Source organism: Paramisgurnus dabryanus, chromosome 12 (genome assembly GCF_030506205.2).
Source record: "Paramisgurnus dabryanus chromosome 12, PD_genome_1.1, whole genome shotgun sequence".
Lineage (NCBI taxonomy): Eukaryota > Metazoa > Chordata > Actinopteri > Cypriniformes > Cobitidae > Paramisgurnus > Paramisgurnus dabryanus.
Window position 1 is genome coordinate 4530257 of NC_133348.1, and position 13711 is coordinate 4543967.

The 13711-nt window shown below is 35.5% G+C and overlaps 3 protein-coding genes across 3 annotated transcripts; all 3 read right to left on the reverse strand.

The window, feature by feature from the left end:
- Positions 1 to 1326: 1326 nt before the first annotated feature.
- On the reverse strand, positions 1327 to 5186 carry gja12.1 (gap junction protein, alpha 12.1). Its single transcript, XM_065256240.2, has 2 exons — positions 5069 to 5186; positions 1327 to 3482 (listed from the first exon to the last, which is right to left on the reverse strand). Exon 2 carries the CDS (start codon positions 3446 to 3448, stop codon positions 2723 to 2725), a length of 726 nt encoding a protein of 241 aa, XP_065112312.2. The 5' UTR covers positions 3449 to 3482; positions 5069 to 5186; the 3' UTR covers positions 1327 to 2722.
- Positions 5187 to 7075: 1889 nt separating this feature from the next.
- gja13.1 (gap junction protein alpha 13.1) lies at positions 7076 to 9077 on the reverse strand. Its single transcript, XM_065256241.2, has 2 exons — positions 8923 to 9077; positions 7076 to 8319 (listed from the first exon to the last, which is right to left on the reverse strand). Exon 2 carries the CDS (start codon positions 8295 to 8297, stop codon positions 7428 to 7430), a length of 870 nt encoding a protein of 289 aa, XP_065112313.2. The 5' UTR covers positions 8298 to 8319; positions 8923 to 9077; the 3' UTR covers positions 7076 to 7427.
- Positions 9078 to 11254: 2177 nt separating this feature from the next.
- On the reverse strand, positions 11255 to 12524 carry gja11 (gap junction protein, alpha 11). The gene has a single exon (XM_065256242.2). It carries the CDS (start codon positions 12309 to 12311, stop codon positions 11415 to 11417), a length of 897 nt encoding a protein of 298 aa, XP_065112314.1. The 5' UTR covers positions 12312 to 12524; the 3' UTR covers positions 11255 to 11414.
- Positions 12525 to 13711: the final 1187 nt, after the last annotated feature.

Here is a 13711-nt window from a genome sequence, read left to right on the forward strand (position 1 = left end):
AAAGCCGTTGATAGAAATTCGTGCTGGAAATTACGAAAAAGACATTTGTCTCCAGAGTCACGAAAAACAGTGGAAATTCGTGTCAGCAAACACAAACAAATGAATCAAAATTTTCGTTACCACGACTTGTTACTATAGCACTGGGTTGGACGATGACATGTTTGTCCTGTGGCAGCTATCTTAACTCTTTCACCGCCATTGACGAGATATCTCGTCAATTAAGAGAAAACGCTTACCCCAATGACGAGATTTTCCGTCTTTCCGCAATACTCCTATTATCCACCAGGTTCCGCAACTTTTTAAACCCGGAAGTATTGCCCTATGGCAAGCGGCTGTATGTCCGTGTCTGTTTAAAAGGTCGCTCTGAATGGGATCTCTATGAAAAGTCCCTCACAAAAATTTAATTATCTCTGCTTTTTTGCTCAAAATGTGGTGTTTTTGCAGAAACCTACCCATATTCAAAAGCTGATTACAAAAGAACCACTGAAGGTAGGACGATGAAACGTTTTTTTTTTTTTTTTTGAAAGCAGAGAGTCCGTTCTTTCATTTGATATATTGTATGTTTATATATTTAAAGAAGAAAATTTTCTGGAAGGCATTAAACTTTGGTGAAAATCATGAAAAACGCTGGCGTTGGCTGGCAACTTTTTTTAAAAACGCTGGCGGTGAAAGAGTTAACAATCTCACCATTAGATGCCGCTAAAAAATACATTTACATCTTTAAATTAAATGATTACTCTTACTTTCTTTCCAATAATTTACTCACTCCCATGTCTTCAAAAATGTTGATGTGGTTTTTTGTTCAGTCGAAAAATCTTTTTTAAGAAAAACATTCCAGGATTTTTCTCATTTTAATAGACTTTATTGGACCCCAACAGCAATATTAAACTGCATTTAAAATGTAACGCGCTGGGCCAACACGTTACATTTTAAATTCAGTTTAAAATTGCTCTTTTAACACAGATTCAAAGGGACTTAAATTATCCCAGCCGAGGCATAAGGGTCTTATATGGTGAAATGAGTGTCATCTTCGGCAATAATAAAAAAAAAAAGTACTTTTAAACCACAACTTCTCGTCTTGCACTATCTGTGTGATGCGCCAGCGTGACCTCACGTAATGCGTAATGTCGTTGAAAGGTCAAGCATGATGTATGCGAAACTACCACCATAGTGTTTACAAGAAAGAGGACCGTTCAGACGCTGTTGTATGTGGGATGATATTAATTAATGTCTTTGTGTCAGTTTATTGTTTAAAATGGTCCACAAATGTGCATTTTCACGGATTTTATGGAAAATAGTTATTTTGGCAATAAAGCAAAAGTGTGAAAAGATAAATCAGGAAAATGTTTAATACCTCCTTTCGCCAACAGCTGGCGCATGAGGACCACTGATTCTTTTCTGTCCAACACACTTCACAGATAATAATCTTATCTAAAGCAGATATGTGCTTAGACATTTTTAAATGTAAGTTTTAACATTTTTAAACAATAATAACCACAGCTGAATATATGTGTCAAGTTTAACATAACGCATTGTCAGTTACATGGGGGTTTTATTAAAAAAATATTTTTTTGTGCTTTATCTATAGCCTACAAAAACAATATATACAAATAAAGTTTTAACAGTCAGATTAGTTTCAATATAAAGTTATGAATTATCTTAACAATATAGATGCTCATAACTGTCAATAATAACACTGTATGGTTTCATGATGACAGACACAGGGTTTATTTGAACCAAACAGAGAACATAAACAGAGGATATAACCATAAACTATATATATATATATATATATATATATATATATATATGCGGAAAAAAACGGTCACAAACTGTAACAGGAAGTGTTTCGGGACCAGTGATGTTTACATCTTTCAGTGATGTTTACATCTTTTGAAATGGTGTATGTATATATATATATATATATATATATATATATATATATATATATATATATATATATATATATATATATATATATATATATATATATATATATATATGGCAATTTACGGAAAAATATGTGTACACAAATAATAGGTTGACTGTGAACTTTGTGCTGTTTTTCACAAACAATGGGCATAAAAAAACTGTCATATGATAAGATAAGTTACATAAACTCATATAAGTCATTATCTTACCACAGAAAGGCTTGAAGTTTAATACACTAAATCCATATATAACTAACTGAAATGCCCTGTTGCATCATGCAGATATTTCTTATCATTCATTCTGATAATACATCGATAAGACATTGTCTAAAAAACAAAGAATCATTCAAAAGCAAACAACAATATGTGCAAAACAAATTTATCACAAAATTACAATACTTTACTGTATAAAATCCAGATCCAAAAATTGATAAGCTGACAATTGTCATCCCAGACAGTGAATGTGATTTCACCAAGTGGGATGTGAGCATTGTTGGTCCTGGATCAACATTTTTATTAACCAATCAGATTGCAGGATTAGGGTGTATGTTAGTTTTAGATTTAGGATTGGGTAAAAAAAAAATTCTTCTCAAACTATTATTTCACATTAATTTGAGGGTTAAAAAATGGTTAGGGTTTGAGTTATGGTTTCTTTGATTAAAACGTTGATCCAGGATCACATCTTACTTGGTGAAATCATAGTGACATCCTGACAGTAATCTGACACAAGTGTCATTTACATGTTTTCTTCGTGTGCTTTAAATGTTATAAGAGCTTACAGTTTCTCTAATTTAAATTTTTGATCCATTTAACGCTTTAGTGGATGAATTTATATGCCTGGCGCGACGTTTCTTTGACCTGCAGCAAATCAGGTACAACATCTCCACCACATTCAGAAGCAGAGAGATGCACGACATCGCCAACATGAAGATGATAAAAATGGTCTTCTCTGTTGGTCGTGACATAAAACACTCTACCGTATGAGGGCACGGTGATTCTGAACATTCGATCTTGGGATACATTATGAAACCGTAAAGATAGTATTGGCCAACGATGAACGCAGCCTCCAGCAAAATCTTAACAAACAGACTGGTCAGGTAGCTACCTAACAGTTTTCCCTTGATTATGAGTTTCCCTCGATCATCTATGTATTTGTGTCTGAGGCCTTGTTTCCCAGTCTCGTTTTCCAGAAATTCCGTAATTTTTTTCTCCTGGTGAAGCACGTGCAATACGTGGCCGAAGTAGAGAAGCGTTGGTGTGGACACGAAGATGATCTGGATAACCCAGAAGCGAACGTGTGAGATTGGAAAGCTGTGATCGTAGCAGACGTTCTTACAACCAGGCTGTCTAGTGTTGCAGATCATTTTCGATTGTTCGTCGCTCCACACCTTCTCCGCCCCGGCCCCGAGAACCATAATCCTGAATACGAAGAGAACCGTGAGCCACACCTTCCCAATGACCGTGGAGTGAGACTGCACTTTGTCCAAGAGCTTGGAGAGAAAGCCCCATTCTCCCATGTTTGTGCTTTTTGTAGCTTCCCTGCTAAAAATACTGGAAGAGAAAGACAAAATTTTGAGTGAGTTAGATGTTAAAGTTCTTAAATGAATTGCTCACACACACAAAAATGTATTACTTACAAAAGATAATAATTCATCCAAATCATGGTTTTACAAAACTGTGTACTATTAGACTATAAAGATGGATTGTTAAAATATACAGCGAAAATAGCAATTCCAGCATTATAAAAAAAAGTTATTAGCATTATTAAAAGCTTGTAATCATAGGGGAACCATTTTTAGTGCTATATAGCACCTATGAAGAACCATACGGGGTTGATAAGGCACCAATAGCACCAGATGTGGTTCTATATAGCACAATATGGTGCTACACAGGTACTACAAAGGTGCTATTTGACACTTTAAATGGTTCCCCTGTGATTACGAGCCAGTGAAACACTTTTAGTGCTACTTTTTTTTATTCTGCATTAACATACAACTTTTACTTAGCGCAGTTTGAGTTGCTTCAACTTATAAAATGAAGTTGACCTTTTTCAACTATATTTTATAAGTTATAACAACTCATCTGTAGTTATAACAACTCATCTCTTGTCAAGATAAATAATAGTAAGTTGAAATGACTTGTAAATCTGCGTTGATTCAACAAAAAAGTTTAAGGCAGCAAATAATGTTTTACAGTGTGGTTGCCTGATTCAACTTAAAAATACAGTTGACAAAACAAATTTTACACAACTTTTATTGTAAACTAAAAACTAATATTTTTAAATTAAATAAACGCAAAATGTATACATTTTTGGGAGAAAACATTTGTAGTTATTCGGTCAACTTAAAGAAGTTTTAAAGGCACTACCAGAAGTAATAATAATACCCAACAAATAGAGAAGGGACGGCTCTTCAAAGAACATTTATATTTATTTGAAGAAAAAAAAATGTGTATGTGTATGAGGAAGAAACCGCATTATGGATGTTATATTTCTCCGTTATGTACGTGACAATTCTGAAATAGGCTCATACTTAACTATGAATAATGAGACTTTGCATTATTTAAACCACCAAATATTTACATCTGAGATTTCAGTATGGTTAAAAACTCTACTTTTCATGATAAGGTTGACATTTGCATGAAATTGCCCAAATCCAAATAAGAGATAATAGGAAGAAATCGATTTGAGCGTCAAAACATTGTCCTTATAAATTTTGAGTTGTAATACATTGCACAAAATGAGATCAAATGATTGATTGCTGTATACATTCATATTCTTTCAAGCAATGAAATAATTACATTTGCGTTTTAATGAGAAAGATGCAGTACATCTGTTAACAAACAAGCAGCTGTTTTAACATTCAGCCCTCAAGCTGGTAAACAGACATTTAACAAAGTGAATGACTGACTTTAAAAGAGTGACTGGTTAACATTCATCAACACAAAAATCTTATTGCAGAATAGAGCAATGTACCGATGTTAAATTACAATCTGTTGAGTAACCTCTTGGATTTATTATAACACATTTAGATACAAAATAAAAATTACTTAGTTATGATAACAACAATACATGCTACCTTTTAAAAAAAACAATAACAAGAGTTACACAAAAAGAGTTTAAAAGGTTTTATTTTTACCTGTAGGGTCTCAATGCGGTGCTGATTGACTGCGTTGCCAAATGATTAAATGTGACAAGTGTAAAGATTGAACTTTAGTTTACTGCAATTTCGCAATCTTTCCTTTTTTTTTTTTTTTTTTTTTGATGGTGGTGCCTCCTGACGTCTACAAGTGACCAGTAGTGGACTTTTTTCGGTGGAATTGGGGCTGAAGTTAATTATTAATTGTGTAAAAACTTTATCTAGGATACATGTAAGACATGTGCTGCCTGTCCTCTTGTCACGTAACCATGCATATAAAAACATAAATGTATTTCATAGTGCAGCTTCACCCGTTGTGTTGATTGGCTGTTGACTGTATTCATAAGCAATGTTTGAAAATTAGGAACGTTGAGGAGTTTATTTAGTTGTGTTCAAAAGTTTCAATAGAAAAGGGGCAAGAATAAATTCCCTTGCATGCACAACAGCAGCAGGTTTTATTTTTGTGTTGTTTATCTGAAGTCAATAAAAACCTAACATACATGCACTTAATGTAGCTGATATCGTACCTTGGGTACTTCATGTAACTGTTAGGTTTCACAGGTTGTGGGCCAAGATATTAATGGAAAACTAACTGTACATTATTAATGTTTCATGACTACAAAACACTACGAATGATTCATTAGCAGCACGCCTTATTTGGGATAGGTGGTAAAATCAATATAAGGATATTGTGACTTTATTTGCTAAGTAAAGGTGTGCTGTTAAACCAGGAGTGGGGAATCCTGGGTCCTGGAGGGCCACTGTCCTGCAGAGTTTAGTTTCAACCCTAATCAAACACACCTGAGTTTCATTTCCAAGTAACCCTGAAGACTTTAATTTGATTTTGCAGGTGTGTTTAATAAGGGTTGGAACTAAACTCTGCAGGACAGTGGCCCTCCAGGACCAGGGTTCCCCACCCCTGTGTTAAACTAATGGAAACATTGTGTAGTGCTTAAAGACTCATTTTATTACATTTTGTCGCACTTTATAAAACACTAGGTTGTTTGTACCCATGTTTGAGTTAACAGGATTCTGGGACAAACCCAATAAATTGTAAAAAGTGAAAAGTTGGATCAACTTTAAAAATTACTTGTAAATGTAAGTTTTTTTAGCTTAAGTTTTTCACTTAAAGTGTTTTTCACTTAAAATCGCCATGAAACGGAAGTAGCAACTGCCTTATTTTCCACATGGTGACGTATACCCGAGTGAACCCGGCTTCTGAAATAAAATAAGGCAGGGCTGGATTTGAATTTGTCCATCGAGATCTGATTGGATCATTTGAAGTTGTGTCGTGTTGCTAATTGCTAATCATTGCGATCTTCTCCCGGACCCCGCCCACCTGGCATATCATATGACCGGAAGTAAAGTTAGATCGTTTTGACGAGTGGTGAAGATTGCATTTTTCATTAAATATTATTAGGGAACATTATTTTTTTATAATGAAGCTCACAGATAAGTAATTTGTAAAAAAGTATTTTCATGGGGACTTTAAACATTTAAGTTAAAAACATAATTCTTTAGGTGATTTTAGGTTACCAATTGAAGTAATTTTTAAGTTGATCCAACTTTTACTTTTTACAGTAGTTGGTTAAATTAACACACACTGTAAAAAACATTTGTTGGTTCAACTTGAATATGAACTAACCTAACCATTGGGTTTAAATTAACCTATGCTGGGTTATGTAAATTATGGACATCTATGCACTGTAAAAAAAGTTTGTTCAACTTAAAAATTAAGTTGCCATAAAAGTTGCAGTTAATTCAATTTAAAAATATTAGTTAACTAAAAAAAGTTAATTTAACTAAAAATTTTAAGGCAACCAGGTAACTTACTTTTTAAGTTAACCAACTTTTCAACAGTGCATAAATGTCCATAATTGACACATCCCAACATTGGTTCATTTAAACCCAATGGTTAGGTTAGTTCAAATTTTACCCATCAGTCATGGGTTGAAACCAAGCGTTATTTTTTAGAGTAAGAAAAAAGTAAATTTTCGAGAAGATAGCTCTTGAATAAACAAAACTTTTATTTCAAGCAAGGAAATTGTCATACATTATGCACTTTGCAGTTTACACATTGAATACACGTCATTAAAAAGTGATTCTTAGGCAGTACATGAAAACGTGGCAAAGATGATGACAATATCAAAACAAACAAAACATTCACCAGTGCTTAAGTTACTCTTAATACGTAGCTACATACTGTATTTACACATAATACTTCATAAAACACTTTGTATTTATTGGTATAGTACATCGAAACGATCAAATTTCAAGAAAATACACATTAAACAAATTAAATATTTTAGACCTGTAAGAATTTGTAAAAATTTCAAAGTTTGAATATAAAATTCAATATCTAATGGTCCGCCAGCAGCTGTTTTTCACCCTTCGCCCCGTCCAAACTTCCTCCGAGACTCTGACCGCTCTCGAATTCCATGTTCAACTTGTTCTGCTTCAAAGCGTCCTCAGTGCTCAACTTTGCATGCCAGGGAGACGACAAGCTTGCGGGATTTTTAGGTGAAGTAATGTTATGTGACCTTTTCTTGTTTGACCGGCATCCCACCCTGGTACACAGCAGGTAGAAAACCTCCATGACATTCAGTACGAGAGATACGCAAGCAACAGCAAGCATGAAGATAATAAAGATGGTCTTCTCTGTCGGACGGGACATGAAGCATTCGACGGTGTAAGGACAAGGGGACTGGGAACAGGTGAACTTGGCGACCATGATAAAACCATATAAATAATACTGTCCAATAATAAAAGCAAGCTCCAGGATGATTTTAAAAAACAGCTGGGTCAAGTAGCTCCCAAGCAGATTGCCTTTAATCTTGACGTGTCCTCTGTCATCTGTGTATTTGGGTTCCTTCAGCATGTGGCCCTCACCAATGCTTTTAATTTTCTCCCTGAGCTTATTCTCTTGGTGAATGACTTGCACCGCATGTCCCAGGTACACCAAGGTCGGCGTGGACACGAAGATGATCTGCATGACCCAAAATCGAATGTGCGAGATGGGAAACTGCCAATCGTAGCACACGTTCTCGCAACCGGGCTGCAATGTGTTGCAGACCAAACTAGATTGCTCGTCGCCCCAAACGTTTTCGGCTGCGGCGCCCAACACCAGGATCCTGAAGATGAAGAGGACGCTCATCCATATCTTCCCGATGACGGTGGAGTGGGACTGGACCTTGTCTAGTAACGCTGAGAGAAATCCCCAGTCTCCCATGATCTCAGACGCTCAGATGTTTCTACAAAACAGTCAGGAGAAGTTGGTTAAACTAAAAGACAAAGTCCGATTTAAGTCTGACTTAATCGATCAGTTGTTAACTGCCTGTTTCATTAATAACACACTGACGCTACACCCCCAACAATTACTTAATAATTAATTACAAGGCCTTTAAAATATTTCTGAATAAAGATTATAGAGAGAACTGTAATAGGTCGTTGTTAGTCTAACTTTTAATAAGTTTAATTAATATACAGTTTTGATAATTATTTATTTTAATGAACATATGGTACATAAATGAATAATGAATAAAAGTACAAAATGTACAGATGATTTTACTGGACAGCTGGAAACAGTCAGATGCCTGATCTGATTAAAAAATAATAATTTTGGTGTAAAACAAATACGCTTTATAGTTAAAAACCTATTATTTTACATTGTCCTGTCCTAATGTACTTTGCAATTTCAAGTAATTAGGCACATTGTCTATGTGAAGTCGTATTTGATTTAAATGAATTCCTAAAGACTTCCACAGCATTATTAAGCTTTACCGTATAAACTTGTACAGTTAACATTATAAAAATGAAAAACGATATACAAAATCAATGCAATATTTCAGACTTACCTTTACTGAAGTACACTTCTTGCTTATGGAAACTTGATCGAATACCAAGTGATCCTCGACAAATGTTGGACCTTGATTTTTTGGCTTTGCTGAGATTGTGTAATTGCTGAAAGTGTCCGGCTGTCACGTTGCCTGAGAGTAAGCAGTCGAAAAAGACTATATCTTGGTACAGAGGAGTGTCCATTAATGATTAATCGATCCTTACACTGCAAAAAATTTCTTCATATTTTTGTCTTGTTTTCAGTAAAAATACCTAAAAATTCTTAAATTTAGATGCTTTTTCTTGATGAACAATATGACCCAAGAAAATAAGTCTAGTTTTTAGACCAAAAATATCAAATTTAAGGGATTTTGTGCATAAAACAAAGAAAAAAATCTTACAATGGCAGATTTTGTTGCTTGTTTTATGTACAAACAGGGGCGCTGCTAAGGATTTTGGGCCCCATGAAAAGAATCTTGACAGGGCCCCTAACACAGATGAGACTTTTTTCATATTAATTTACATAAAATCATGCACTTTTATGGTATTTTGACCACCATTGGGGTGAGAAAATTTTACTTGAATTAAGTGTTAAAGAAAAAAAGAAATCTTATTTCACAATTTTTTTCTCACCCCATTGGCAGATAATTTTGCTTGTTTTAAGGACAATTTCACTTAAATTGTATATTAATTTGTCTTAAAACTAGACTTATTTACTTAGGTCATTTTGCTCATCAAGAAAAAGCATCTTAATTTAAGAATTTTTAGATATTTCTACTGAAAACAAGACAAAAATACTAAGTAAGACAGTCATTTTTTGCAGTGTTGAACGTTTAATTAAAACTGTGTATTGTATTTTTTCCAGCGTTTTCTTGACCTAACATGGGGAGAAAATTGAGTTCCCTTATCATGCACTTTTAACACTAGAACGGCCACCAGCAGTCATTTTAACCGCAACATTTAAACTTATGGTAATTGTCTTTAAAGGAATAGTCTACTCTTTTGCCATATTAAACTATGTTATTACCTCAACCTAGACGAATTAATACATACCTATCTTTTTTCAATGCGTGCACTGTACAGCGCATTGTGAATGTGTTAGCATTTAGCCTAGCCCCATTCATTCCTATAGTACCAAAAAAGTTTTATTTTGTGGCACCATACTTACTATAACTCCTCATTGTACAGTCTTTAAATAAGGAAAATACGGAAGTGTTTGGTGGCTTCCCTGTTTTGACCCAGCAGGGTGCCGAAAGTGGGCGGACCGGCGGAGCCTCGTACAAAGATGCTGAAAACGGCTGCCTGTGAGGCAAAGCCGTGCACCTGCCATACCCTGCTCTATCGAAACGTGCTTGTCGAAAAATGCTACCGTAGAGACCTGGGGCCTCATGTACAAAGCGTGTGCGTAAGCACAGAAAAGTGCCGTAGGCTATGATCATTGTCACGTACGGCGGGCAACTAACAATTTAGGCCTACTTACAAACCCACCTTTTCTTGTGAAAAATTGGGTAACATACCCTTTGCCTCTTTCACTTCTCTTATTTTTTTCTCCTTCCGTTTTTGACTTCCAGATTTTTGAGGCATTTTCACTTCCTCATCAGTCAAGTTGATTTTCTGCCGGCGCTATAAGTGAAGTCAAGCTGTGTTGCCTGGATCATACAATTTGGGCGGACTGAATCATTTTATGATAATTGAGAGGGGGGAAAGGGGCCCACGGACGTTTGTGTTTCCTAAACAAATAAACAATTTTTGATACCAGGAAACAGCAAATAGAATAATTTAAATTAATAATTTTTACTATTAAATATTTTTTAGCACCACAATTTTGGGGGCTTCTCTGGGGCCCCTCTTACTCGTGGGCCCCGAGAATCGTCATTGTTTACCCCCCTTTACAGCACCCCTGTGTACAAAATCACTTAAATTTGATATTTTGGGGGTAAAACTAGACTTATTTCCTTGGGTCGTTTTCCTAATCAAGAAAAAGCATCTTTATCTAAGAATTTTTTTAGATATTTTTACTGAAAACAAGACAAAAATACTAAGATTTTTTTTTCGTGAAAATCATTTTTGCAATGTACAATAATGCATACGACTTTAGTTCTCTGACCCACACAAATAATGTTGCGATATCAATTTAAAAACCAAAGGCATAATTGTACTTTTTTGGGGTTAAGGCCAACAAGCATATTTTCAATTTGAAATAGGAACATAATGAATGTATAACTGGCAATGAAAGCAGACACGACACAAATTTACAGTTTAATGTTTATTCAACATAACAAAACAATGTGATTTCAGACTAAAGTAACATTTTAAATATTACACTTTTTTGGTAAACAGACAGAGCACAATTTAAAACTTTAATAGAAATTCTCATGGACAAACAAAGTAAGCATGCAGGTTGTTGAACTTCAAAATTGGGGGAGATCTCGACCAAGCACGAGTCACTTGTTTTAGTGGTTGTTTACTCAAGTTGACCGTGTGAAAGGCTATGTGTACCAAGACCTGTCGATCAGATATGGACCTCTTGTATGTCAACGCTATGGTCCTCTGACCTCAGGCTTTTGGTTGCCTCATTCCCGTGTTCTGCCCTCTGAAGTTCAATCTCACGGTTCATCCAATTCTGGATGACCTGATCTTTGTTCTTGAAGTCCTTCTTGTTCACCACCGGGGTCACGGGAGTGACGGTGTAGTCTCGCTTCCGACTGAGACACTCGTTGATCTTTTTCACAAAGAGATAAAAGATCTCGATCACGTTCAAGAGTAAGGAGATGCAGGCCACCACCAGCATGAACCAAATGAAGATGCTTTTCTCCGTGGGCCTTGACAAGAAGCAGTCCACCTTGTGAGGACATGGGAAACGGTGACAAACGTATTGGGCCTCAAGAGTGAAGCCGTAAATATAGTACTGCCCAAAGATGAATCCCACCTCGAGAAGTATCTTACAAAACACGCTGAGAATGTAGCTCCTCAGGAGACGACCCCGAATGTTGACTTTCCCCTCGTCACTGCTGTACTTGGGAAGCTTGTAGCCTTTCTTCAGGAACTGGTTGATTTGCTCATTTCGAAGCTCTTTTTTCATCATCTCTCTCACTTTTTTCTCTACGTGTATGACGTGGACAACGTGGCCCAGGTAGGCCAGAGTGGGCGTGGACACGGAGATGATTTGAAGGACCCAGAAGCGAATGTGGGAAATGGGGAAGGCCTTGTCGTAACACACGTTCTCGCAACCGGGCTGTTCGGTGTTGCAGATGAAGTCCGACTGCTCGTCGCCCCAAACTTTCTCGGCGGCTGTGCAGAGGACCAGAATCCTAAACACAAACAGGACGGTCAGCCAAATTTTCCCCACCACGGTGGAGTGCGTCTGGACTCTGTCCAGAAGTCTCCCAAGGAAATCCCATTCACCCATTTTCAGGTCTTCAAGCTGAATTCCTAAAATAAAAGGACAGAGGGCAGAGTTGTTAAAAAGTGTTTATGTATAAGGAAAAAAAAATGTTTGTTTGTATGTGCAGTCGTGACTACTGTATCAACAATTTTGTTACTGCGACAGATAAAATGTGGTGCTTATTGTCAAGTCAGGAGACTTTTCAATAACATTGATGGGAACCAAGGTTTTGGCTCTCTGAGAACCCAAAACATTGATAATGACAATGTCAAGACTACTTTCTTTCCCCAGCTTAAACAGATTAGACTTTTTAAAGAAATTGAATATAGTTACATTTTCGAATGTGATCAGTTATAACAGGGGTTCCCAAACTTTTCATTTTGTGACCCACTTAAAAAAGTTTAATCCACCCCGGGACCCACCAACATATTTTTGAATGAAAAGAAAGCACAAATTATCTTCTCTTTTATAATTTAGTATTTTTTCCTGTCATTTTATTAATGAAATGTAAGTTTAACAACATTAAAATACCTTATGATATATAATTTTAAAATCATTGCCATTGCTTGTCATTAGTTGGACTAAACTGTTTTACGTGTATATTTTAGTGTTATTTTCAGTAAAAATATAAAAAAATTCTTAAATTAAGATGCATTTTCTTGATGAGCAAAATTATGTAAGAAAATAAGTCTAGTTTTTTTTTACAAAAAATATACAATTTAAGTAAATATCAGCTTAAAACAAGATAAAATATCTGACAATGGGGTGAGAAAAATAATCTTGAAATAAGTTAACATTTCCTTAACAATTAATTCAAGAAAAAATTTCTCACCCCATTGGCAGATATTTTTTCTTGTTTTGACCAAGAATTTACTTAAATTGTATATTTTTGTATAAAAATAGACTTATTTTCTTAGGTCATTTTTCTTATTAAGAAAATAAATCTTTGATTCAAGAATTCTTAGACATTTCTACTGAAAACAAGACAAAAATACTTAGTAAGAAAGTCATTTTTGCTGCGTACAGCACACCCAATGCCACTGTGCGACCCACAAGTGGTTCCTGACCAAAACCCTTGTTATAACATGGTATCAAAGATTTTCATAGTCAGGTTTCAAAGTATATAACACATTAAAAATTCCCTACTGCTTTGTTTTGAGCCCTCTTGTTAAAGAAGCAAATCTGTGACATCGACCACCTGCTTCTTAGAAATCATGAACGCATATATAAAAGCATTTGAAGGAAAATATCACAACTTTTTACTTACCAAATGAAAGCAGACTACTCAGCAGGGACTGAACAGATGCGAATAACAAGTTTTCCTTAAACCTTCCTCTTCATATCGAGGTGTCAGCTTTAAACCAAAACAAAGATGGGAACGCCACATTATCAGTGCGTAGAGACGCCTACCACCTTGTAGCCTT

Coding starts and splice junctions, on each gene's coding strand:
- gja12.1 (XM_065256240.2), bottom strand. CDS start 3,448: ATGGGAGAATGGGGCTTTCTCTCCAAGCTCTTGGACAAAGTGCAGTCT.
- gja13.1 (XM_065256241.2), bottom strand. CDS start 8,297: ATGGGAGACTGGGGATTTCTCTCAGCGTTACTAGACAAGGTCCAGTCC.
- gja11 (XM_065256242.2), bottom strand. CDS start 12,311: ATGGGTGAATGGGATTTCCTTGGGAGACTTCTGGACAGAGTCCAGACG.